At 39.0% G+C, this 27,445-nt stretch overlaps 1 protein-coding gene across 15 annotated transcripts in view; it reads left to right on the top strand.

Annotated features, from left to right (window-relative positions):
* The window catches only part of Mbtd1 (mbt domain containing 1), a 60,206-nt gene extending 32,942 nt beyond the window's left edge, over window positions 1–27,264 (top strand). For 11 of the 15 annotated variants that reach the window (XM_052197539.1, XM_052197532.1, XM_052197534.1 and 8 more), the window contains 12 exons: window positions 2,889–3,006; window positions 4,659–4,793; window positions 5,280–5,368; window positions 5,903–6,137; window positions 7,204–7,259; window positions 7,908–8,012; window positions 11,531–11,678; window positions 13,416–13,498; window positions 13,888–14,122; window positions 14,686–14,763; window positions 20,184–20,375; window positions 24,096–27,264. In XM_052197539.1, the coding sequence (XP_052053499.1) occupies window positions 2,889–3,006; window positions 4,659–4,793; window positions 5,280–5,368; window positions 5,903–6,137; window positions 7,204–7,259; window positions 7,908–8,012; window positions 11,531–11,678; window positions 13,416–13,498; window positions 13,888–14,122; window positions 14,686–14,763; window positions 20,184–20,375; window positions 24,096–24,214 (1,593 nt within the window). In that variant the 3' untranslated portion in view covers window positions 24,215–27,264. The other 4 variants (XM_052197542.1, XM_052197540.1, XM_052197541.1 and 1 more) reach the window with 2 other exon arrangements.
* The last annotated feature ends 181 nt before the right edge of the window (window positions 27,265–27,445 follow it).

Below are 27,445 nucleotides of genomic sequence, written 5' to 3'. Positions count from 1 at the left end.
TTTCTACCTACAATTCCAAGTCTAACCTCTGTCTATTTATACTCTCTGAAGGTTGGGTGTAGTTACCAAAAGTTACAGGTTAGCAGTGCTGTAGAAGGAAATCTTTATCTCTGTTAGCATCGTGTGTGCTCTCTGAGAATCTGAATACCAATCATCTGGGCTATTTGGACTATCTGGGAATATTCTTGGAGTAAAGGAAATAAGACTTCCTGCCAGATTATTTTCTTTCAGATAGATAGGTGAAGGTTATCATACATTTGTGTTGGGGACCCCTCAGCATTTGGATTTGGCCATCTCTACAGGACCTGATGACAGCTTACTTTGCAGGGAAGGAGAGTCGCTCCCAGATAGCTCTCACGAGTGGCCCTGCAGCAGGAAGTGGTGGAGCAGATCTTCCTTGTTTGGGAGGAGCCTGAGGTAGACCTCGCATCCTGAGTCTGGAAGGTAAATTTGTTGTTACCTGTAAATGATGGTTCTGCTAGTTCATGCTATGCCAATCCAGACTTTGAAGGTGTCCCTCCTGCCAGCAAGAGAAGGCAGATGACTTGGATGAAGGTGGCTGTCAAGCCCTGGGTCATTCAGTCTTCCACACTTAAAAGAATATTCCTTTAAACAAAAGGGCAGATTTGTCTATGAAATGACATTATTTCAACACATCGAGCACATACTCTGTTGTGACTGTAGTGCTCTATCTTGTTGACGTTTCTTCATTTTTTTTTTCATAGAATGAACTATATGGATTGGTTTAAGAGGGCCTAGCAGAACCACAACCTTACAGGCAAGAACAAATGTCACTTTCTGCTACTTTCTCCTATACCAATCCAGACTATAGGGACCAAACCAAAGATCTCCCACTCAAGTGAACATTACCTTTTTTTGTTGTCGTTTGTTTTTAAGTAAACATTGACAGGTCTTTTCTTTAATAAATAACACTAAAAGATATTTTCTCCAAAAATAATACTGAAGCTTTAAAAACGAATCAGCACAATAAATTGTCAAGTCTAGCTCAGAAAGGAGTCCTGTATGCAAATTTCATTTTGTATTGTGCCCACCTAACCTGTAGCATGTCAGCATAACCATGCCTCTTCTCAATAAAAGTCAAATTCACAGACTTGGCAGTCCAGCAAAGAGTAGCTACCCTGCTACAGTGGAATGCAGCTTTATGCATGCATTTACCTGAACCTACCTTCTCTGGTTGCTAATCCTCACAAGAAACAAACATTGTATTAGTACATGTTAGCTTAGTTTATACTGCCTGTCTTCCTTCTAGCCTCTCCTTTTCTGATCATATCTGCTGGCATTAGGGATGGCCCTACAGTCTAGAGTGATGTAGGGGGAGGTAGCAGAACCTGAAGGGTCCAGTTTTCCTGTTTAAAAAGGAGAAGCAGGTATGATGGCACACACACCTATAAGGCTAGCACTTGGGATGTGGGGAGGCTGTGGCAGGAGGATTTCAAATTTAAGGCCAATGTGATGTACATGGCAAATTCCAGGCCAGCCTGAACTACATAGCAAAACCCTGTGTCAAAGGGGAACGGGACTAGTTTTATTTTTTACTCCTCTCTTGAGAAAATATATGCGTGATTCCCTCCCCATAATTACAAACAATTGAGATTGGGCATGTATGTCTCCAAGTAAGAGTAAGGTATATTCACTGCTTGCTTACTCAAAGTGTTAGCCATTAACTGCTGTGTCTTTGGCTTCTAGTTCTATCTTAATTCACTATTTTTTGGCATTCTGTTTCCTTCGGAGATTTATTAACTGTTTAGAGGACAGGAATTAAATGTTGCTTTAGACTGACTGGGTTCTGAGTTACCTTCACAGTTTATTAAGGGCTTTCCTTTGACAGAATACATCGTCTTTCCCGATGTCCATATTTGCTAGTTGATGTCTGTGCTTGCTTATCTTAGTTTTGAGGCTGTTTGTTTTTACCTGATTTATCCCTATTATCAGGTTTTCAAGAACCTCACCTTTTTTATTTGTCTAGTGTTCTATATTTCATGAAAACATTGGTTATCTAGGGCCACAGAGACTAGAATTTCAGCACTAATGAATAATTATAAACTCATGTACTTGATTTAATTTACTATTGCATAAAATCCAAATAATTGTGCATTGCCTTGCAGCCTAGGGAGATGTAGCAGTGCTTCGGGAACTGCTGCTTTTGGGATACGGTTGTTATGCTCTTAAGTCCTTTTCTCAGTTGCCATCCTAACCGTGGTGTGGGGGCTGTGGTCAGCAGCTCCAGCACTGCAAGCTTCCTTTTCATAGTAATTGTTGCATAAGACATTTTGAAATAATAAATTGTTTACTGTAGGCCTTATTTCCCAGATCTCTTCAACTCCCTTTTTAATTATTCCTCCACTGCTTTTTACTGTCTTGTCTATCGACTGTATTTATATTATGTAGATTTAACTTGCATTTCACATACCTGTTCTAGTTCTGTGGATCACGTTGAATAAAGCCTGTTAATGATTATTTTTCTCTACTCTTGGGCAAGATTTTTAGAAATTAAGGGGTAAAGTATTTTTCACTCAGAACACATTAAAAACACTAAGTTCCTCAAGTCAGCTTGTTATTATAATGTCCGCCTAGTTTGTGATTGAGGTTGTAGAATAATTGTTACTTAAGTGTCACATTTGGTCTGTTGAATTTCAAAGTCAACATGGATCTAATGTTTGTATATTCTGTCTTCTATCTTGAATTTGATCCTGACTCTGGCTTTCTCCAAATAAATTTTTTTATAAGAAATAGAAACGATGCATTAAGAAAAAAATGAGTGGATTAAAATATGTATTTGAATATTCCAATACTGATGATACTTAATTTTGAATGATGTTTCATACTTATGTTACTAAGATGATAATTTAATAATTTTTGTATAACAGGCACCTATGGGGACCTGCTGGGGTGATATCTCAGAAAATGTAAGAATAGAAGTTCCCAATACAGACTGCAGTCTACCTACCAAAGTCTTCTGGATTGCTGGAATTATAAAATTAGCAGGTGAAAAGCATACATGGTGATTTACTAGAAAATGCCAGTGATACAAACTTTTGTTTAAAAAAATGTATACAAATTTTGCAAGTATTACAAAATAAATAATATATGTGTAGGAATTGGAAGATTTTTTTTTTATAAGTAGCCAGACAATAAATATTTTTAGATTTGTGGTGTTACAGTCTATTTACACTCCTGTCTCTATTATTTAACCTGTGAACAACTATCACAGTATATAAACAAATGTATATATCTGTAGAACTTTATTCCTAAAATTTGAGTCTGTCTCATAAAGCTGCCACACTTTATGTGAAGGAAACATTGTCCTTCAGTTCTTTCCAGCCATTAAAAAACAAAACAAAAACAAACAAGCAAACAATATTCCAAGCCAGCTAGATCGACTTAATCTCCAACTTGTCTCCCAATAACACACTACATTAGTGCTTTTCTGTCAACTGCCCATAGAGTTACCTAAAGGTGGCTTTTATTCCAGGTGTAATGGCCCATACCTTTAATTCCTGCACTCGGTTGGCAGAGACAGGTGGGTCTCTGAATTCAGCTACATAGAATGATTCAGATCAGCCTGGCTTACATAACAGAAAGAAAGTCCTGTCTAGAGGAAAAAAGGTATCCTGGAGAGCTGAGGGGATGAATTGAAGGCCTGTGTATGCTGGGCAAGGCCTCTCCTAGTAAGCTTTGATCACTAGGAAAGGCCTTTGATCACTCTGGCAGAAGTCCTAGACTCTATATTTTCTCCTATCTGCTCAGACCCATGCCTTTTCCTTGAGATATCTGTCTATATAAGCATTCTTTAAATACTTCTGCTATTTGTTGTACTATTAAAGACAGCATTTATCTCCCAGATGTTTGAATCACTTGCATGTAAATAGTTCAAAACATCGGCACATTTACTATCCAAGAATTATGCCTAATTACTGATTCTGGTTTTATAGTTCTGATTTTTCTTTTTGCCTCCTATATCTTCCAAGTATATTCTTTACTGTTTTGGTAGTAAACCTTGGAGAGGCAGGGCCTACTACTCCTACATCAGGTTGAGAAACAAAGGCAAGAAAATCACCCAAAAACTTATACACTAGCAGGCAACAAAAGATCCTGTCTCAGTATACATACACACACACAGACACACACATACATACACACACACACACACCAAAAACAAAACTCTTAAGAACTATTTCAGAAATGTTAATCATACTGGAAGGTGGAGGAAGAGTCTCCAGCCCTGTAGTCAGTTTGATGCCAGCTTCATCTACAGGAGACCCTGCCCCAAAAGAAAACTACCCATTCTCAGGAAACTATCCTCCTCCCACTTTTTTCCACTGTGGTGTTCCCCTTCCCAAGCATTTGAGAAATTATAGGTGAAATTGAAATACAGAGGGAAAAGCCATGCTCTGAAGAATTGTCTTTGTATTAACAAAGTTGAATAGTAGTCCAACAGGATCATTATTGGCCATAGCATCCTTTTCCCTAGCATGGGACTGGAGTCCTTGGAAGGGGCTAACCTCTGCTAATAAACAGCAGATGGTTCTGCTACAAGGGGACAGCAAAGCTTGACAGCCATTACCCCTTAAGATCTTACATTAACCCTTTAATCATTTTAGTTTCTTACTATGTAATGATTGATTTGTTGGCTTTAGGTTATAATGCCCTTTTGAGATATGAAGGATTTGAAAATGATTCTTCTCTGGACTTCTGGTGCAATATATGTGGGTCTGATATTCATCCAGTTGGTTGGTGTGCAGCCAGTGGAAAACCTCTCGTTCCTCCTAGAAGTGAGTGGCCTCATGGTCATTTAATTGTTTTAAACTTCAGATTGGTTTATCTTATAGGTATGAATACTTTGCCTGTATGTATCTATCTATACGTGAATAAATGCATGCCTGACCCCACAGAGGGCATTGGAGCCCCTCAGAGCTACAGTTCTAGGCAGTTGTGAGCCGCCATGTTGGCGCTGGGAACTAAACCCTTGGCAACAAGTGCTCTAAACCACTGAGCCAGTTCTCCAGCCCAGGTCATTTAAAACATGTCTAACTGGTGCTTTATACATAATTCTAAAGCAACTAAAAAATTAAAATGGATATTTTTATGTCAAATAATTCTTATGCTAGCAAGACATATACTTATTTTCTCCATGCTTGCTACCTTTAAGCACCTTAATACTCATAACTTCTTGTTAACCTTGTTTCTTTGGTTTTTGGGTTGTTATTTGTGAAACAGCTCTGTCTGCTAAAGATAACTAATTATTTCTTTTATTTTAGCTGTTCAGCATAAATATACAAACTGGAAAGCCTTTCTAGTAAAAAGACTTACTGGTGCCAAAACACTTCCTCCTGATTTCTCACAAAAGGTAAAAATAGGATCCTTAAAGAATCCAAGAGCTCTTTTAAAAGAATGATTTAGAAGGATTTTTACAGAATTGTAATTTCTGAACTGTTTAATACCAAATACGTTTTTGGAGAGGGTGACTCATACTCATAATCTCAGTACTGAGGAGACCAAGGCAGAAAGAAGTCTTCTAGGCTAAAGGGTGAAACCCTGTCCCCCAAAACAAGAACCAGGCATGGTGGTGTGTGCATTTAATACCTGCAGTTGGGAGGCAGAGGCTGGTGGATATTTGTAAATTCAATCTCAGCCTTATCAACATAGCAGGTTCCAAAACAGCCAGGGCTACCTTGTCTCTTATAGATAGATAGATAGATAGATAGATAGATAGATAGATAGATAGATAGATAGATAGATAGATAGATAGATGATTGATAGATGATTGATAGATGATTGGTAGATGATTGATAGATGATAGATAGACAGGGAGGACAATATTAAAGCTGCATATAGACCTTTGTCATGAGTCTCCAAGATTTTTTCCTGCTTTTGTTTGAAGGTTTCTGAGAGTATGCAATATCCTTTCAAACCTTGCATGAGAGTAGAAGTAGTTGACAAGAGGCATTTATGTCGAACAAGAGTAGCAGTGGTGGAGAGTGTAATTGGAGGAAGACTACGGCTGGTGTATGAAGAGAGTGAAGATAGAACGGACGACTTCTGGTGCCACATGCACAGCCCCTTAATCCACCATATAGGGTGGTCTCGAAGCATAGGCCATCGATTCAAGAGATCTGGTAAGCAACTGTCACAAAAACTTTCGATAAGATTAGTGAGGTTGAATAACTACTTGGTTGTTTCTCCTACAAAGTATAGATCCAAAATAGCATTCTAATCTGATTATTCTACAGTAATTAGCGTACTAATTCCTTATGTTCCTTCCACTTCCTCTCCATTTAAGATAATGTACATTCATGCGTGAGACCATGGGTTTTATTTCTAGCACAAAAAGACAATTTTAATCCCTTTTTCTCACAACTACAATTGTATTCCTACTCTATTTTTTTTTAATCCAGACCATTTGAAAGTTATGAGATCTCCTTTACACCTAATTTTAATCTAAATGGCAAGATTAAATTTTAAATATACATAGTATGAAACACAAAAACATTGTTCTAGAGAGGCCTAGTGGTGCAGGCCTGTACTCCCAGTTATGCAAGACGGTCAGGCATGATCAGTCATCCTAAGTTCAAGGACAGCCTCAGCATCGTAGTGAGCCCCTCCCTCAAAACAAAAAGTGAAAACTGTGGAGATAGTTGAATATTAGACTGTTTGGCATTTGTGAGGCCCTCTCTTTAATCTCTAGTACTATACCAAAAGGGGGATAGAGGAAGCTTCTGATACTGCAGTTCCTTTATTGTAGAATTACCAGCATTGTAATTAGCATAAAATGTAATAGTATATATGCATGTGCTCTGAAGACAGAAAAGGCTATTATTATTTTCACCACAATAAATGCAGAAAATATAGGGTTTTGGTTTTTTTTTGTTTTTTTGTTTTTTTTTTTTTTTTTTGCCATATTTTAGAATCTTACATTCTTTGTGAGTTTGAACCTTTCAAGGAAGTGTGGTTTTTGGTCTTCTCAAGAATGCTGACAGCCGGGCGTGGTGGCACACACCTGTAATCCCAGCACTTGGGAGGCAGAGGCAGGCGGATTTCTGAGTTCGAGGACAGCCAGGGCTACACAGAGAAACCCTGTCTCGAAAAACCAAAAAAAAACCCAAAAAAAAAAAAAAAAAAACCCAAAAAAAAAAAAAAAAAAAAACGAATGCTGACACACTAGTCTGTAACTTTTCCTTCTAGATATTACAAAGAAACAGGACGGACATTTCGATACACCGCCACACTTATTTGCTAAGGTAAGAAGTTTCTGCAAGCCCTCAGAAGTCAGGTTAAAAAGGTCTTGTGGCATTTCCTAAAATTATGGATATCACTTATGCTCACTTAAAAAAATAAAATGTATATAATCCTAAGGTGTCACAAATCCTCATTAGACCCATTCCTAAAGTGTGTGTGTTGGCGTACTCTTTCTGTTCCTTAAGGAAACTGAGCTATAACCTTAGATAGGAAATGGCATCTAGTAAATGTTGCAAGTTAGGAATATTTTCATCATTAAAGTAAAAACATTTAGGAAGCTGAAGCAGGAGGATCACCACAAAGCCAGTCTGTGGATAGTTTAGTAGGTTCAATTACTATTGCACATCCTAATATTGTGAACATCTGTACAAAGCCTGGTTGAGATACCATGGAGTACATGTGTAATCCCAGTACTCCTGCAGCATAATAGGAGGCACGGATAAGACTCGCTTGGAAGCTTGCAGCTAATACGGCCTGCGGTACACAGTGCAGTGGACACAAGAGAGACCTCAGCAAGGTGGGAAAGAAGAAGTGACTCTCAGGAGTTAACCTCTGACCTGCATGTACTTGGTAGCATGTACACAGCGATATATACACACAGAGTAAATAAGTCTAAAGGACATGTGTAATAGTGTATGTATTTTCTGTAGGTAAAAGAGGTAGACCAGAGTGGAGAATGGTTCAAAGAAGGAATGAAATTGGAAGCTATAGATCCATTAAATCTTTCTACAATATGTGTTGCAACCATTAGAAAGGTAAGAGAATATATTCTAAATTTGAAAAATTCTGGCCGGGCGGTGGTGGTACCCAGCACGTGGGAGGCAGAGGCAGGCAGATTTTGAGTTCAAGGCAGCCTGGTCTACAGAAAAAGATCCAGGACAGCCAAGGCTACACAGAGAAACCCTGTCTGGGGGGGGGGGGGGGAATTCTATCAGAGGAACCAGGTTTAAAATCAGAAGGGGGCCTCAAGCAGGTGTCTACTGAAATGTCTGAATCTTCATTGGGAAGAATGGTATTAATACTTTCTGAATAAACACGTTCTGTTGTCAGACCTGTTTTATTTTTTTAATGTGTTACAGTCAAAGACTTCACAACCCCTTTTTGCCTAGAACTTTAAAGCAACCCATGACAAAAGGTTTATGAAATAATTCTACAAATCAAACACAAATACATCACAAATTTATTTTAAAACTTTTGGAGCTAGGCATGGTAGTGTACACCTTTAATCTCAGCACTCAGGAGGCAGATCTCTATGAGTTCAAGGCTAGCCTGGGCTACAAAGCAAGTTACAGGACAGCCAGGGCTCTGAAGAGAAACCTGTCTCAGAGGAAAAAAAAAATGCATGTGTATAATTTTACCTGTTATTAAAGACAAATTTGCGTACTAATAAAATTAATGTTTGTTGCCTAATAGTACAATCCAAATATAGGTTAGTTTGTACTTACACACTGAAGAATAAAGAAGGAGAAGTAGTACTAAGTTCAGTTGTGAGCTAGAGTATTGCAGAAAGCTTTTGTTATAATAGCATCCACAATACAATGTGGGGAAGAGTCTATTTTAGCTTAAATCTATAGGCCATTAGTGAAGAACCTAATACAACGAAATACACAGAATGTGAAATACACACAGCAGCTAGCCACTGACGTCTCAGCTACCTTGTTTTCCTTTAAGCCATGGTCTCCCTGTATAGCCTTGGCTGGCCAAAAACTCAAGAAATTCACCTGCCTCTGCTTCGTGAGTTCTGGCATTAAAGGTGTATACTACCACTTGTAGCCATCTGGTACCTACCTGCCTAGACATTGGAACCACTCACAAGGGGCTGGGCCTTACTACACCAATTAACAATCAAGAAAATACCCCACTGACATGCTCACAGGCCAATTTGATAGACTTCCTCAGTTGAGTTTTTTCTGGTGACTCTAGTTTGAGTCTAGTTAACAGAGACTAATCACCACCTTAATAAAATGGTCAAGTGGTTGACATGCATACAATATGCATTCAAAAAAGTTAGGGCTGTGGATGTAGCTCAGTGATAGAGTGCTTGCCTAACAGGCTTTGCAAGGCTTTGGGATCGATACCCTGTACCCCCCACACGCCCAAAAAAAGCCAGGCTTCAGAGTTGGTTCCATAGTTAAAAGCACTTGTTAGTCTTGCAAGAGGATCTGGGTTTTGGTTTCCACCATCCACACAGTGACTCAACCATCTGTAACCCTAGTTCCAGGCACTCTGATTCCATTTTCTGTCATGCATAAGCACCAGGGACACATGCTACAGACATAACATACTGGCAAAACACCCATATACATAAATTTTTTAACAAATTTAATGAGTTCTTTAATTTTTTTTTTTTTTTTTTTTTTTACAAAAACAAGATCCAGAATGTTTGAGATAGGAGTTGTGAGCTAAGTGATATTTTCTAAAGGACTAAAGAAGGAGCTGTTGCAGTGAGGGTGTGGGCTTAAGACCCTCACCCTAGTTGCCTGGAAGTCAGTCTTCTACTAGCAGTCTTCAGATAAAGATGTAGAGCTCTCAGCTCCTCCTGCACCCTATTTGCCTGGATGCAGCCATGTTTCTGCCTTGATGACAATGGACTGAACCACTGAGCCTGTAAGCCAGACCCAATTAAATGTTGTCTTTTAGAGAACTTGCATTGGTCATGGTGTCTGTTCACAGCAGTAAAACCCCTAACTAAGTCAGATACTGAGGCTCTGCAAGGGAGAAAAACTGCCTTGGTCGTGAAGTTGATAGTGTCTGAGATCATTGAAACAAAGCAAAGAGCTAACATCAGAAATCTACGGGTTGGAGGTAAAAGTCAGTTACCAAAAGAGTCATGCAAGGAACAATGGAGACGTGACTATTAACCAGTAGACTAGAACATGACGATCTGGGGGTGTGGGAGGACAAAAAGTAGAAGTCATTAATTCATTAATCAAGTGTTAAATAAAATAAGATTTAAGAACAGGCATAGATAGTAATAAATGCTTTATCTCAACATTCAGAAGATAGAGGCTGCAAATCTCTGAGTTTGAGGCCAGCCAGTCTACATAGTGAGTTCCTTGCCAGCCAGGGCTACATAGTAAGATCTTGTCTCACTAATTAAGCTTATATTTGAAGAGTTTAGTGTCATGGAAAACAGACCACTGAATTCAATTTTTTTGCTTTTTTTCTTTCTTGGTTGTTAGGGTATAAAATGTGTTCAGTGTAATGGATTTGGGAAATATTAAACATGTAAAACGTGTTTGAACAAGGTCTTGTGATAATTGAGCAAGATAGAGAAGTTTATTGTGTTTAAAATAAATGTGGGGGGAACTAGACATGGTTCAACAAGTCTGTAATTCCAGGCTTGAGAACTTAGAACAAGAGCATTTCAAGTCCAAGGTCTAGTATTGGGAGGCAGGGCTGCTACTTACTAACTGGAGTCTAAGGCGTGATCACAGAGTTAAGGGGACTCTCGGTTGGGCCCAGTTAGTCTCAGTGTCATAGAAGAATATGGTAAAAGACAACAGGTTGAAGCTTGAAGAAGGTGGAGGGTTAGCAAAAGGGGTTTTTTCCTGTGTAAAAAGTCAGAAAAGAAGGAAAACATTATGTTAGGATAACAACCTGACACTACATGGATATTATTATCCCATTTGTGTGTGTGTGTGTGTGTGTGTGTGTGTGTGTAGAAATCATCAGAGGGCAACTTGAAATAATGAGATCTCTTCACTGTGTGAATCCTGTGTTAATCATAAAAGAATATATTAATCAGTAATTGGCCAAAGACATTTGTTTTTTCAAGCATCTAAAGTCATCTCTTTGTAAACTTTGCTTTTCTAAAATCAATTCTGTATGATTTTTGTTTGTTTCTGGTATTCATTAACAATCTTATTATTAGTTTCTTGTTATTGTATATCTTTATGTAACATCCAGTGAGGAAGTGTTTTTTTTTGTTGTTGTTGTTTTTGGTTTTTTGGGGTTTTTTTTTTTTTTTTTTTTTTTTTTTTTTTTGGTATTTTGGATTTGGTTTTTTTCGAGACAGGGTTTCTCTGTATAGCCCTGGCTGTCCTGGAACTCACTCTGTAGACCAGGCTGGCCTCAAACGCAGAAATCCACCTGCCTCTGCCTCCCAGAGTGCTGGGATTACAGGCATGCGTCACCACCGCCTGGCGAGGAAGTGTTTTTTACTTGTAAAGCATCATTAATAGATTTTCCTTTCAGGATGTTGTTTTAAATAAAACATTTTTGTAATAGTGGTATACATTTTCAAGTACTTGGGATTCTCTTGATTTCACAGGTGCTGGCTGATGGATTCCTCATGATTGGGATTGATGGCTCAGAAGCAGCAGATGGGTCTGACTGGTTCTGTTATCATGCAACCTCTCCTTCTATTTTCCCTGTGGGTTTCTGTGAAATTAACATGATAGAACTGACTCCACCCCGAGGTACTCCATCCTGGTATAAACACTCAGTTTTTTGCCTTGCTTTGATTTTGTGTGTTTTCTGCTTACATTTAACACAGCCACAATCTTAATTATTTGTATGTATATTTACACACAATATGTGTGAGTATGTATAGATAGACTAAAACGAATAAGAGCTGTGAGCTATTCTGAAGCCAAGCCTGGTAGTACATGCCTGAAATTCCAGCACCTGGGTGCAAAGCCAGTTGGAAACCTGCCTGTTCTATATAGTGAGTACAGGCCAGCCAGGGCTATACAAGACCCTGTCTCAATGTTAATACATTAAGTAAAGTAAAAATACAATCTTTGGGGGCTAGAGAGATGGCTCAGGGGTTAAGAGCACTGACTGTTTTTCCAGAGGACCTGAGTTCAGATCCCAGCACCCACAGGGCAGCTCACATTATGTCTGTAACTCCAGGATCTGACATTCTCACACAGAAATACAGGCAAAACACCAATGCACATAAAAATAAAAAATTTTAAAACCCACAACCTATGTATTCTAGTTTACTTTAATAAGTTACAATAGAAGTTTTTCCTGAATTTGTGTTATAATGTGTGTCAATATTTATAGACCCTTTATGTTCCTGTATGTATAAGCTTTTTATTTTTTTTAGTTTTCCTCGTGAGTATTTTGCCTGTGTTATGTCTGTACCACTTGTGTGCCTGGTGCCTTAGGAGCCAAGAAGAGGGCATCAGGTCCCTTGAAACTATAGCTGAAGACAGTTGATAACTGCAGGTGCTGAAAAATGAGCCCTGTTCTTCTGGAAGAGCAGCCACTGGTCTTAGCTCCCACATGAACATTTTTAGTATTTTAAGTATCCACTTAATGACTATTTAGCCTTCAAGGGAAAAAAAAAGATGCTCTCTTTTTAGATTATCATATGCCTTTTAAAATTTTTGTTTGTTTTGTTAAGACATGATCTCTGTATTCTTAAATGGCCTGGAACTTACTATAGACCATAGATATTTTCCTGCCTCTGCCTCCAGAGTTCTGGGATTAAAGGTGTGCACAACCACACCCAGCTAGCCATCTTTTAAAGTTATGTCTTTAGCAACTCTCATAGTTTAACCTTAATTTCTCATAGTGACCTTTGCCTTGGGTTTTTCTCCTAAGATGGGGTTAAAGCAAAAAAGAATTGTTGAAAGTATAATTCAGCTAATTTAGTTTCCTGGAGAAAAAAAAAAGTTTTAAGTGTTAGACTGTTCTAAAACCTAGTATTGCAAGTTGTAGCTCTTGAAGATAGGAATATTTGCCTAGCATGTTGAGGCCTTGATTAGATCCCCAGTGACACTGACACGCGCGCGCGTGCACACACACAGAGAGAGAGAGAGAGAGAGAGCAGAAGTCTATCCTTGTAGTAAACAAAAAAAATCACTTTTGCATTAAGATAAAGAGGCATACACTTGTGTCTGCAAGGGGGTGGGGGGCATCTTCGTAATTTGGGACCAGAAGTTCTTCAGTCACCAATACCTCTTCGGTATTTGGACATGGAGACAAAAGGACGAAGGCATTCACCTTCCACTGCATAGCATGTTTGACGCTTGCATGAGCTATTTCGGGCCCCGATCTCAAAAATAAAAATATTCTTTTTAAAAAAATAGAACGAAAAGAAATTACCTTTACCTCCTAAATCTGAGATTTCATGTACTGAGTTACTGACTTAAGGTTATGCTAATTTTAAATGTACTGTTACCTAAACCAGTTGTATTTTTTAGGTTACACAAAACTTCCTTTTAAATGGTTTGACTACCTCAGGGAAACCGGCTCCATTGCAGCACCAGTAAAACTGTTTAATAAGGTAAATTTAAATGGTAGCATGATCATGACGTAAGAGTGGAAACTATTCTTTTTGTTTGTATGTTTTGGGGAGTTTTTTTTTGTTTGGTTTTGGGTATTTATTTATTTATTTATTTATTTTTGGTTTTGTCTTTTTCCAGACAGGGTTTCTCGAGTTAAAGTTCTTTGGCTTATATTAGAATTTCTTAATGAAAATCAACCAAAAAAAAAAAAATGAGTGTTTTCTTTAGGGAAAGAAACAAGGTTATAAACTTTTTTTAGTGTAAGGGAAGGTGCTTTGGGCCATTTGGTGGCATAACTGAGGAACTGCTGTGAGTTTTGGGGAAATGATTTCAGATGTTTTTTTTTGTGTCCTTTTGAATAACAGTGATGATACTTTCTCCGTGTTAGGATGTTCCAAACCACGGGTTCCGTGTGGGAATGAAGCTAGAAGCTGTAGATCTCATGGAGCCGAGGTTAATATGTGTAGCCACGGTCACTCGAATTATTCATCGGCTCTTGAGGATCCACTTTGATGGCTGGGAAGAGGAATATGACCAGTGGGTGGACTGCGAGTCCCCTGACCTCTACCCTGTGGGCTGGTGTCAGCTAACTGGGTATCAGCTGCAGCCTCCAGCGTCGCAGTGTAAGTGACCGCAGACAACACGTTCTTGTATAAACCCAGCTGATTCTCCAGAGAAGTATCTCATGTCAGAGGGCAAGCTCACAGCACAAGAATCTATCAGTGTCTGATGAACTGCCGGGTAAATATTAAGACCCAGCAATATCACAGAATTAGACGTGTAGGCCATGGCAGAGTGAACTCTGTCTCAGTGACAAAGTTAAGTCACAGAATTAAACTGCACTATTGTTGAACTACACATTACAGGCTGGAAATGCGGTGTTCATAAACGCTGTTGAGTAAATAGGCACATGGGGTTTTTAGGTTTTGGTTTTTTGAGACAGCGTTACTCAGAGTAACCTTAGCTGTCCTGGAACTCACTCTGTAGACCAGACTGGCCACAAACTCTGCCCCAGGAGTGCTAGGATTAAAGGCGTGCACCGCCGCCGCCACCACCAAACAAGGCTCATGGTTTTGTAAGACCAAATATACCCTTTAAAAGCAATGTGTACTTCTTAAAGGATGATGATTTTCATAAAGAATTGTCTAATTATTCTCTGTTACTAATTTTCCCTTTTATTTTTCAGCATCAAGAGAAAACCAGTCAGCTTCTTCCAAACAGAAGAAAAAGGCTAAGTCTCAGCAATACAAAGGACATAAGAAAAGTGGGTCACCATGTGTTTGCATATATTTTCTAATTGTTAAGCAATTAAGGTCACAGTATTCTTGCACAGAAAATACATCCCTGTGAGAACTGATGTTTGTTCACTATGTATCATACTTAAAGGTGCAGTATGACATAAAAGGCAAACCTTCTTGATACTAAGAAACAGTTTTAATTAACAGGAGAGACAATCAGGTGTTCTTTATCGTGTGTCTCAAGCATACAGATAAAGAATAGAGCCTTAGAATGATTCTTGAAATAATTATAGACCTACTTAAGTTTAAAAGCAAAAAAGCAGTGCTTGGTGCTTACAGTAGCTATTGTCATATCATCTCTCTATCTGGAATGCTAATACTGACAAATTCACATTTATTAAGAAGGGCTGAGGAGACAGCTCAGGTAAAATAAAAATAGTAGAGGCTTAATGTGGCATACTCCTTTGGTCCCAGCACTCAGTATGCAGAACCAGTCCAGCTCTTAAGTTTGAGGCCAGTCTGGTCTACAGAGCAAGTTACAGGACAACCAGAGCTACACAGAGAAACCCTGTCTCAGAAACAAACACCAGTAAGGTGAAGAATGCTATGTCTCCAAATGAAGAACACATTCCCATATACGTACATGGGTGTATCACAGACACACAACAGAATGAGAAAAAGATCAGAGTTGATGTCTAACAAAGTCAGCTTTTTAATGCTTTTAAACTATGGTTGTCATTATTAGCCACAATAATAATAACAAAATATTTTTCACTACCATAATAAGCCATGTTTTTTTTTATATTGGTGAAACTTGTATTTTATTCTAATATTTAAAAAAAAAATTTTTAAGGTACTTTTTATAGTAAAATGTACCTAAGGCTGAACCAAGTAGTCTGTGAGTTCTTCCTAATTACAGTTATTTATAATTTTTTTTAGGTAAAGAACCTAGTTACTGTGCTGGTGCTTTGAAAAACAAGTTTCCTCCCAGCATAAAACCCTATCTATGGCTGGAAAGGTGGTTCAGCGGTTAATAACAAGCACTGTCTGCTCTTCCAGAGGTCCTCAGTTCAGATCCTAGCAACCACATGGTAGCTCACATCCATCTGCACTGGGGCCTGATGCCCTCTTCTGACCTCCAGGCATTCTTGCAGATAGAGTGTGCACATACATACATACATACATACATACATACATACATACATACATAGTCTTTTTTAAAAGCCTCAACTCATGATGAACTGCATAGACATGCATACCGCTTTCCTCTGTGGTAAAACCTCCCACAGAGTCAGGGTTACTTTGCCCATCAGGAACTTGGTAATACAGTTGTTCACCTACAAGAACTTAGAGAGCACTGCTAGACCATTCACAGAGTGAGGTCTGCTGATTCAAAGAAGACCTTTGCTTAGGAAGAATTCACATGTCAATTTCGTGTCCCTAAATTAACTCTGGCAGGTATGCCTACTCAACTTTCTATAAAGAGAATTTATCTGGCTTATTTAAACTGTTTTAATTTGTGTTAGACAAGAACTTGAGTAAGGTTTCATAAGTTTCTAAAACACTGAAGTCAAACAGTGGTTTTTAGCTAGGCATGGAGACACATGGCTGTAATCCCAGCATTCAACAAGCAGAAAAGAGAAGATCAGGAATACAAATTTATTCTCAGTTCCATAGCAAGTTCAAGGCTTACCCGGGCTACATCTTAAGGGCAGGAGGAGAAGGTGAGGGGATACACACACACACACACACATAAATATGTGGAGTTTGTTTGCATAATATTAACATTATATTAATGTGTACACACATATGTGTATACATATGTATATGCACATGTATGTGTGTATGTCTAGTTTATAGTCCTTCCCAGTGGTTTATGAAGAATCTTTTTTACTAGGCTGGTCATGGTGGCTCACACTTGGAATACTAGACCTTGGGAAGCTAAGGCAGAAAGAGGGCCACAAGTTTCAGGCCAACCTGGGATATAAGACCGTCTTCAAAACAGAAAGAGGAGGCTAGAGCGATGTCTCAGCCATTGGGAGATCTTGCTGTCCTAACAGATGACTGGGTTCCATTCCATACCTACATCAGGCAATTCACAATGGTCTGTAACTCTGTTTCCAGGGGACCCAAGTTTCTTTATTGGCTCAGAGGTCCCCTGCACATACACCCAGATGCACATGTGTATACATAGAGTCTTTGTGTTTTAAACAGTCTTTTTGACTGACTAATGGGCATTATATGCACAATTCACTTGCCTCCCCATTTTGTGACCCTTGCAGGGTTTGTTTCTGACTTAAATGTTTGGATCTTTGAATTCCTGGGCTAGGAATATGGGAATAAATAAATGAATTGATTAAGTAAGAATATTAGTTACCCAAATTTCAGTGCTGTTTAACATTACCAGATATCTGAATTAGCTAGAGATAAACTCTAGTTATAGATGGAACATATACCTTAACTCTGACATGTTGATCTTAATACTGTACCATCATCTCTAAAACCTTTAAATTACTTGACATAAGAAAAGGAAAACATAAATCCATGGGTCCTTACTAAAACCCCCTGGGACCAGATACGTTTTTGTTTTGGAATTGGATTTTTTTTTCCATTTCAGAAAAGAAATGGCATATACTATGTAACAGACTGCAAGCTCTGGGGCGTTTCCTGAAGCAAAATATAGATGTTTACAGTAAGTGGGCCAAATAAAGATAGTACATATGTCACCAAGTGACTATGATTTTATTGCCAAAATTAAAAAAAAAAATGCTTTTTGAATGTTGGGATTGAAGAGCAGAAATGTAATAAACAGTAACTTTACAGTAGTAAGGGACTATTGCTTCATACTGCTTGGGTTTGGGTTTTTTCCCTACTAAACAAACATTTATTGGAAATCTTTCCCTCTCAAGGCTAAGTGTGGTGGATCAGGCTTTTAATTCCAGTGTCCGTGGGGGTGGGGGGACAGGACAGGAGGATTACTGCAAACTCAAGGCCAGCCTGAGCTGCTTAATGAGTTCTAGGCCAGCCTAAATTACAGAGAAAGCTTTCTTGGTAAAGTACTTGTCATGGTCTTGAAGATCAAAATTTGGTTCCCAGAACCTACCTCAAAAAAAAAAAAAAAAAGCCAATGTGATACATGCTCGTAGTCTCAGTGCTAGAAGGCAGAAATAGATCCCATCCTGTGCCTCTACAGCTAACCAACCTAGCCTGCCCCCCCCCCACACACACATACACACATACACATCTTCATAAACACATATACAGAGACAGACACACAAAGAAATCCTCCCCACAAAGCCTGTTACTAAAACGTGAAAGAACTTGGGGTTTAAAACAGCTAAGTTGTCTGGGAGCTGGAGAGAAAGCTAGGTGCTCTGCAAGATGACCCAAGTAGGATCCAACACATGTGCTGGTTCATGACTGCCTATGACTCCATCTCCAGTAGATCCAACAGCCTCTTGCCTCTGAAGGCACCTACATGTATGTGCCTATTGACACACAGGCACACACATGCACATAAATGAAAATTAAAATCTTAAGTTCTCCATTACAGCAGACTTTTGACCATATCAGATGAGTTTCAAAACCTGGTGCTTGTCTTTAAATTTGTTGATCGATTGTTGTACTCTAGCTCTGCTGTTTCCTCTGTATAACGTGGTTACAGTAGTTCTTACTATCCACCAGGGTGGGGAGGTGACTGCCTTTGCTGTCTAGCATGGTGAGCACTGGGCCAGTTGTGCCATAGTTGTGTTGTTTAGGGATCGTTGTTAACCACCACTTGGAAATTAACAATACTGTTTGACCAGGAGGGTTTTATAAATGTTCAGCCTCAGAAAAGTGTCTTTCTCGAACCCTAGTAATTCTGGAGCAGTTTCAGATTTGACCACTTTGAGGTGCTACTATTTATGTAGGACTTGATGGTTTTGCCTGGTAGTTTACTTGTAAATGTGTTAAGTCAAGTAATCACTGCACATGACATTGGCCTGGCAATTGTGAGCAGAGTGTGAACCCACTTACCTTTCAGATTCATTTTATATGGAAATACTGTTGTCTTAGATTTATGTATTTCATTCTGATTATCTGAAGTTTAGCTGGTTATTGGGTTAGGAGGAAGACAGACAAAGTGTACATTTATAAAGATATATGAATATATTTCACTTTGTACCCTTATTTTTGCAGTATGCTTGGTGGTTTAGTATTTACAAAGTTCCAAGCATATTTTAGTTTGGTAAAAAGCACTTTATAAGTTCTAGAGTATGTTTGCTTATAAAAAGTGGTTTATGCCTTTAATTCTAGCACATAGGAGGTAGAGACGGGAGGATCAGAACCTCGAGGTCACTCCCAGCTTCCCAGTGAGTTTGAAGGCAGCCTAGTCTACGTGAGGCCTTGTCTTGAAAACAGATTAAGAAAACTGAGCACAGTGACACACACTTGTGATTCCAGCCTTAGGGAGATGAGGACAGGATGGGCAGGAGTTCAAGTCCAGCCTTGTCTACGGAGTGAGTTTACAATCAGGCTGGGCAGGGGGGCTGGAGAGATGGTTCAGCTTTAAGAGCGCTGGCTGCTCTTCTAGAGTCTAATCTCCAGCAGCCACATGGGGCTCACAACCATCTGTATAGGATCCAATTCCCTCTTCAGCTGTGTCTGAAGACAGTGACAGTGTACTCATATACATAAAAATAAATTAATAAAATAAATACATTAATAATTAAAAAATCAGCCTAGGCTACCTGAGACCCTGTCTTACTATGTGAGCTTAAGAACTCTGTAAGCAATACATAACAAGCTGAGAGTTTTAGAAGTGCGTTTCTGGGTCAGTGTTCCAAATGCTGTCTGAGTGCATGCTAACAAAAGCTGCGGGAGCAGACTGTAGACCAGTGGGACTGTGCCACCTGGTAATACACTGAAGCTATGTGTGTCTGAGTTCTCCCCTGAAGGACCATAATTAGGCTTCTGTACCCAGGGGAATGCTGTCTTAAAAGTCATGTTCAGAATGTTCTCTTGGGAATGGTGTACAGATCACTATAGCACTTGCCTAGTGTGCATGAGAGCCTGCTGGTCCCAAGCATTAATACTGTTACCAAAAAAAAAAAAAAAAAAAAAAAAAAAAAATTAAGCTGAGTTTTCTTGAAAGACATCAACCCAGTATTTCTCTACCCTAACTACTCTCTTGTTTAATTTGCCTCAATCATTTTAAACTTGAGAATAGAGAGCAGAATTACCAGGCCTGAGAGACTAGAGCAACCTCCCCTCCACCTGGCCCCAGCATGCATGTACATATGCTGTGCTCAAACACACACACACACACACACACACTTGCAGAAGTTAAGCTTTGCACAGTTAGCTCTTTGCAGTGTCCTATGCAGCCTAGCCTCCCTAGTAGTACAATGCACTTTCTTACCACACACTTAAGTCAAAGCTTACTTCAGTCTGACTTGATGTTTAGAGAGGAAGATGCCAATTGGGAAGAAGCCTGTCAGTTTGTCGAGCCTGCCCATGACAGGCGGGGTGCGGAGGAGCTTCTCTGGGGACGAAGAGTTGACTCCTCCTCCATATCGAACCCTGCCAGCACAGACAGCCCTGGAGGCCTTCCCACCTCCCAGCACTAGCCGAGAGTTCAGGCCCAGCCTCAAAACAGGTAACTAGTCACAGCAGCACCACAGGTACTATAGAGGGTCAGGTGCTGGGCAGGGTGGTGGGAGACACAGCATGGGCTGGTGGGACAGGTACCCACTCATCCAAATCCTTCTTTTTTCTTCCTTTCTTTCTCTTTTTTTTTTTAAACTAAAACTATCCATTTTCACTGGTCCTCGGCAGTCATTTCACTGAGAGGAGTCATCAGGAAAGGGTTGGCTATTGTGGAGCATCTGGGAAAGCCGGCATTTTGGTTTTTGGAATTATGAGGCAGCTTCCAGTGCTTTGGTTAGAATGCTTGGTTAGAATGGTTGAGCAAACTACATTGTAGATGTCTATGGACTTGACTTGAGGGAGAGAGATGCTGAGGAATTAATCCTCTGATAATCAGACCTAAAAGCAGGACTTGGTTCATGGCATTCCATACCGGGTCATTCATGGAAAACATGTGTTGAGTTCAAGTAATTTTTATTTTAGTAGTAACATTTACCATAAACCAAGCTGAGCATCATCACAGATTTGAAAATACATTGCTTATGTATCATGGTATTGAATTTATTTCCATAATGCCACGTTTCAGTGTGCATGATTACGGGACATTCTTGGTGTTTAGTTGGTTAGGCGAGTGTGTCTGAGTGAAGGAAGACTGCTCAAATCTTCCTGTTGTAATTGCCAAGAACAAAGCTTACTTTAGATGAGAGTCCTGATCTTATAGTTCCAAATCCAGAGTGCCTGTTTGATTAGCATGTATCCTACCATGGTTTAACAATTAGTTTTCAACCGACTTGTTCTAGCTGATCAGCATTTCCTAAATGGCTTTGTAGTTTAAAAACTTAAGTGGAATTTAGGACTTTGTTGTTCCCTGCTTACTGTTTACCAGGATGTTTGTATCTGACTCCAGCACTTTGTTTACCCTCCACTGAAGTGCTCCTTACCTCTCACGGCTCTGATAATGTGTGCAGTCATCTTGAGCTTTCCACCAGGCCATTTTTCTGATGATCATTCTGAAAACCATACATCAAGGGGAAATTTCCATGTTTCATTTTCAGTCAGATTAGGATTACAAATCCCAAATTTCATGTGCTGTGTTCAGGCATGGTGAGCAGCAGGAAGATTGTGAATTCAAGCAGCCTCCTGAGAGACTCTTTCTCAACAAAGCCAACAGTATCAGCTACTCTTTTAGTGTATCAACCTGTAAGGACTAAGAGCATTCCAGGTCATTGTTAAGGTTTCTCTTTTTATGCATACTGTTTATGAAATAGTGTTTTACCTGATTAAATATGAATATCCTTTTTAAATGTTTGTTAGAGGTTCTGATTCATGTCAAACTGCACTAGACTTGTGAGATGCTAGACGGCAAACCTCTTGGCTTCTGACTTCCTCATTCCTCTAATGCCTATCATGGCTGCTGAGCTCTGGGGTGTGTCCTGTGGGCTGTGGTATGATCTACTTAGTGAAGCACTGTGGGAACTGCACTTCTGCCTTCATGTCGGAAAGCCACTGTTAGAATGGTTGGTTGGCTGGTTGGCTGGTTGGCTGGTTGGCTGGTTGGCTGGTTGGCTGGTCGGCTGGTCGGCTGGTTGGCTGGTCGGCTGGTCGGCTGGTTGGCTGGTTGGCTGGTCGGCTGGTCGGCTGGTTGGCTGGCAGATTTATTATTGTTGATCTTATACCGGCAAAGATGTCACTTCCATTTGCTTCTCTTGTGAAATTTTCATGATTAGTGTCACTTAAGTGATTTTAAAGCAGCGCTTAGACAGTAGTACATTGGTGTAAAAAGTTCCATTGAGCCACTTGATCAATTGCATTCATCTTTCATTGTTGGAGAAAGAGGGATGATAGCAGACAGGTTTTATTTTAGTTTCTATGAAAACTGAAAGTTTACATTAAAACATACCTGAGTGAATGTTTCCCCTTGAGTGATTTTTTAAGTACATCATTTCCATATTTTAACATGACTCTTCTCAAGATTTGTTTGAGTAAAAATGGCTACAACTTTAGGATGTGCTTTAAAACAACATCAGGTTATCTTTCTTACATAAAAACATGGGTTTGAGTGAAGCATCTTTGGTCTTGAAGCATGGTACTTTTCATTCATTTAGCCATCTAATCATCATAGAACAAGATAACGTTCAACCTTTTATTGTGGGTACTGCACCTTTAATGAAATGTGGGTTTTGTTTCCATGTTTACCCTTGTGATAGTGCTAAAATGTCCCTAATACTTACTGCATGTTGGTTAGATCTGAAGGATAGCTATATGCATATTTGCCACTGTTTGTTAAGCAAAGGAAGAACTATACAGTTGCATGTGCTTTGCCTTTCAACAGTATGTTGTTTCCTCTGCTCTATTATATATACATAGTATATTCACTTTTTTGTCTATGGGCTATTAAGTTTTTCAACATCAGTGCCAAACAGGAACCAAAATAAAATGAATTGCCATCTCTCAAAAGGTTATTCATTAAAATTTGTAAATAAGGTATCAGAAGTGCTAGCTGAATATTCAGGAGTCAGAAACTATCCTGCTATCCTACAGCTGGGTTTCCTGTATTTCTTCATCTTGTTATGTAGGGTAGTCTATACTAGCCTCAAACTCAAGATCCTCCTCCTTCAGCCTCTAGAATGCTGGGACTCGAGGTATGACCTAACACTGGGAATGGGAGAGGAGTCGGTGATTTTTGAAGAAATCTTCATAACTAAAATCAGTGTACAGAGGCTGGAAATGTAGCCCATCATGGGATAGAACATTTGCCTAGTGTGCCCAAGGCCTAGGGTCTAATTCCAGCACAGGGAGTGAGGGGCAGAGGAAAAGAGGGAAATAAATTAATTATTTCAGGAGTTTGGGGTACAGTTTTATATTTTGAATGCAGTCCCCCTTTATGTAAATGCATACTCTAAAACATTCATCCAAATGAATATTTCAAAGCCCTACCTTGAATGCCTCAAAACATAAATAGCACTAAATTACATTTATTTATTTATACACACGCGTGCGCAGGCATACACACATATATACACACAGAGATATATATAGACATATATACACATATATGTATACATACACACACTATGGAGGATACACACACACACACACACACACACACACACACACACACACATATATATATATTACAATACTACGATCCCAGCCCTCTGGATGTAGGAGTAGGAAGATCACAAATTAAAGGCCATGTTGAGCTAAATAGGCAGACTCTGTCATGTTAAGTATTATACCTTAAAATGTACAAGAAATATGTTCATTTCTATAGGCATTGACATAAAAGTGAATATTTAATCCCAAGAAAAATTGGAGTTATTTTAGTGGGAATGATAAGCACTGTTACTTGGGCATTCCACTGGAGATCATGCACTCTTGCTGTGTGTCCCTTTTCTAAGCATTCCTCAATGAACAGCATACTTTAAAATTGAAATTAGGATTGAGGGTGGAGCCCAGTGGTAGGATATGTGTCTAGTATATGCAAGCCCTAGAACCATACACACCGAGAAGTGAATCTTTTCAGGATTGTTAGCATTGTCATCTGTCTTAGAGTGCTGGGCCATCACCTCACATGTGCTAGGCTAGCATTCCACCCCTGAGCTCCACCTAACCTTCCATAGTTTCATCCTTATAGGTACTGAAGAGATGGTGGTGTCTTAGCTGTAAAGTTGATAGAACGTGAAGATGGACTTGGTAACAGCCGGGCCTCTCTGTCTGTCTCCTACAGTGACCACGTCACATCTGAAGGAGGAGCTGCTAGACGGAGAGGACTGTAGCTTCCTTCAGGGAGCATCTGACCAAGAAAGCAATGGCCCTGCCACTGTCTACATCAAACAAGAGCCATGAGGCGACTCAGAAACTGTGGGTGGAAGGGGCTGTTTACAGGACTGACTTGCAGTCAGCCAGCTGCGCAGCAGGCTATTCTACTGGGACATTTTGCTAAACACAGAAAAGTTCAGTTCCAGATTTTTCAGGTGGGGGGGAAACTATTTTGGTGGGGGGGCAATTTTTCAATTTATAAAGACGGACAATTTTTTGTGTTGTATTTGAAGCTTTTGAAAGAATTTTGTAATATTTTCCAAGTTTGGATTTATGTGCATTGTTAACAAGAACTGAAATTATAACTTTTTTGGTAAGATAAAAGTTTAGGTAGCAGGATTGAAGGAAATGATTAAGAAGGATATAGTTGTAAATGCAAATGAACTGTCATTACAAATGAACCTTCTTGGTACCTGTTGGGAGATTTTTGGATTTTAAAGTTAGGCCAGTCACATCTCCAGCTTCCTTTGCTGCGAAAATATGCAACTGAACCCCTCCCAGAGGGCTCATCACCATGTAGATCACGGAAGGGGTCATTAATTGTGCTCGCTGACATTTTATTGCAGCCCGTTTAACTGTTTGTACAGAAATTTTTTCATTCTGCTAAAATTTATTTGGAGTTGTATATGAAACTAGGAGAACTCTGGATACTTTTATATGCTCTCCTTCACGTAAAATGATTAAAATTTTCTAACACTAAAGTGTTAAACTGGAATGGTTGACAAAATACACAGGATCTCAGTCTACATAAAGGGTTGGGGGAAATTAATATTTTCCTAAGTTTGTTCTGTTTTCCTTACTAGAAAACATCCCATAAAAGGGATATTCTTATCAGACCTCTGCCATTTCCTCCATCCATGAGAGCAACACAATGTAACCATACCTGAAAACAGATACTGTTCTGTATTACAAAAAAAAAAAATCAGATGAAAAAATTGGTATCCAAAATTTTAAGTGTAGATTTCAGAATCATTCCAGTTCTACTCTTAACTGTCCTGGATTTGTTAGAAACTGAAAGTAATTTTTCTTAAAATTCCATACAGGCACACACACAAACACACACACACACACACACACACACATAAATATGAATTGTCTTTAATTATAGTCAGAATTAATTGTAACAACTGATTTGGACCATTTTAAACATTCCCTATTTTAAAATTCTTATGGCTTCCTTAAGAGGTAGGATGAAAGGGTAAATTGGTGACAAGTTTGCTCTCTGTTTTCTAACTTTCTACAAAATTGTGACTGAATCAGAGAGCTAGCATTTACCAGTGAGGTTCATAAACTAAACTCTCAGGAATTCATTGCATCTGTTCTAGAAGTGCTTCTGGGTCTGAGCCTGGCCTCTTCAGAGTGGTAATACTGCCCATTTCCTCTGGAAAATAGGCAGGGCTAATGAGAAACTAATCAAAATGATTAACCTCTGCAGCCCTTCAGCCTATGGAATGCTTTAAAAAAAAAAAAAAGAAAGAAAGAAAAGAAAGAAAAATGCTAATGAAAAACCCCAGGAGACATGTTAGGTAGGATTTTTTGTTTGACTTTTAAATGCATAGAACATTAAAAACCAGCAATTTATTTTCTAAAATATTGCTCTACTTTTGGGAATAATAGCATTGGTAATATGCACAGGTTTACCTCATTCTATGCAAGAGGGGTTAATAACATAAGGTTTTGTAGTAGCTACTGGAAGTAAAATGTGTTACTTTTTAGTGTAAAAATGTATGGAATCGCATGTCACCATTTTTAATATTGACTCTTGGGGCTAAATGCAGATCACATCAATGCAAGTTGATTCTTGTGTCAAATATATGTGAATTCAGCTGTAAAATTACTGGATATTTATCTTAAACAACAGTGCTGAGAGGGACCTACTGTAAATGTGACATCCTCACACTTCCCAAATCTTTGACTTGGAAGGATCTTCCCAGAAGCTTACAGCCTAGAAGAGGTCCAAAGCAGAGGTCATAGCAGTCTTTATTCTCAGGCTCAGCGCATGAAACCCAGGACTGTTTCCATGGTACCAGGGCAAGAAGCCTGTTGTATGGGGTGCTCTCATACCTTGGGTGGAGGAGCTCTCCAGGGAACTAACTATAAGCCAGCCAGTCCTGGTAATTAGTTCTGTGAAATACTCATTTGTAGCCAGGTTTTACAAGCTTCCAATTCTACACCAAAACCAGGTTTAAGGTGTTTAGAATTCCCCGCCTGCATTCATAAAGTGTTTATGCTCACTCATAGTGAAGGGTTGGTAAGGACTGGCTAGAGTCCAAACAGACCCCAGAGCCCTGTCTTTGTTAAGACCCTCCCTCCTGCTGCTGACACAGAACGTTAACCAGAGGAGGCTTCCATTGTAGCCATAGTTCCTGTTGTCATACTACTCAGTAGCCCTTTTTCTTCCACAGTTCAACATGTACTGCTGACCTTGGGTTTGTTTTTGTTTTCCTGTTAGAAGCCTGGGAACTTTTAGTAGTTTAATCTTTTTAACCTTTTTCCTTGCAGTGTATGAGGAAAGCTAAAGCTGTTATCAACTTCTTATTCTGCGGATACTAACACGGGTTTTCAGTGTTTGTTTGTTTTTATTATTAATTAATTTTGTGTGATGTGAATACCCTCGCCCATCAATATTTGTATTATGGTGCTATATATTTGGTAATGATCCTTTAATATTGGGGAGGGATTTTAAAAATACTGTGATTAAACTGGGTATCTTCCTTTGATTTTCATATTTTAAATAAAGCCACAGTCATTTATACAAAAACAAAAACAAAAAAAAAAGCATCTGTCCCTGGGCAAACCTTTCAAGGACAGAGGCCAAAGTAAAGTACGTAAGGTTTTTACATCGTTTCTGTGTGCGTTTGATATATAGATCAATATCTGGACAAATTTAATCTTTTATTTTCTGGTAACTTGTGATTATTGAGGAAGTGTTTGAAGCTTTCTCATGGAATGTATATAATGGCGTGAAAAATTCCTTCAGAGAAATTTATGTTCCTTTCATTTTTACCAAAATGCAAATTTTCAGCATGGATGTGAAAAGCATTAAAATTATAACTTTGTGTACAAGATGAAAATAATTCACTAAATTTGCCCTTTTTTTACACAAAATAAAATGTTAAAGTTAAGCTTTATCAATTTTTCAACACTTATTTTGTTTCCTAGGTAACATGGGTGGATATGCCATCTCACGTGTGTGGAGGTTAACTGGCAGATGTCAGTTCTCTTATACCACGGGTGGGTCCTGTAGTAGAACTCAGG

This window comes from Apodemus sylvaticus, chromosome 10 (genome assembly GCF_947179515.1).
Source record: "Apodemus sylvaticus chromosome 10, mApoSyl1.1, whole genome shotgun sequence".
Lineage (NCBI taxonomy): Eukaryota > Metazoa > Chordata > Mammalia > Rodentia > Muridae > Apodemus > Apodemus sylvaticus.
Note: the sequence above shows the minus strand (reverse complement) of the source record. Positions and strands in the feature narration are given on the sequence as shown.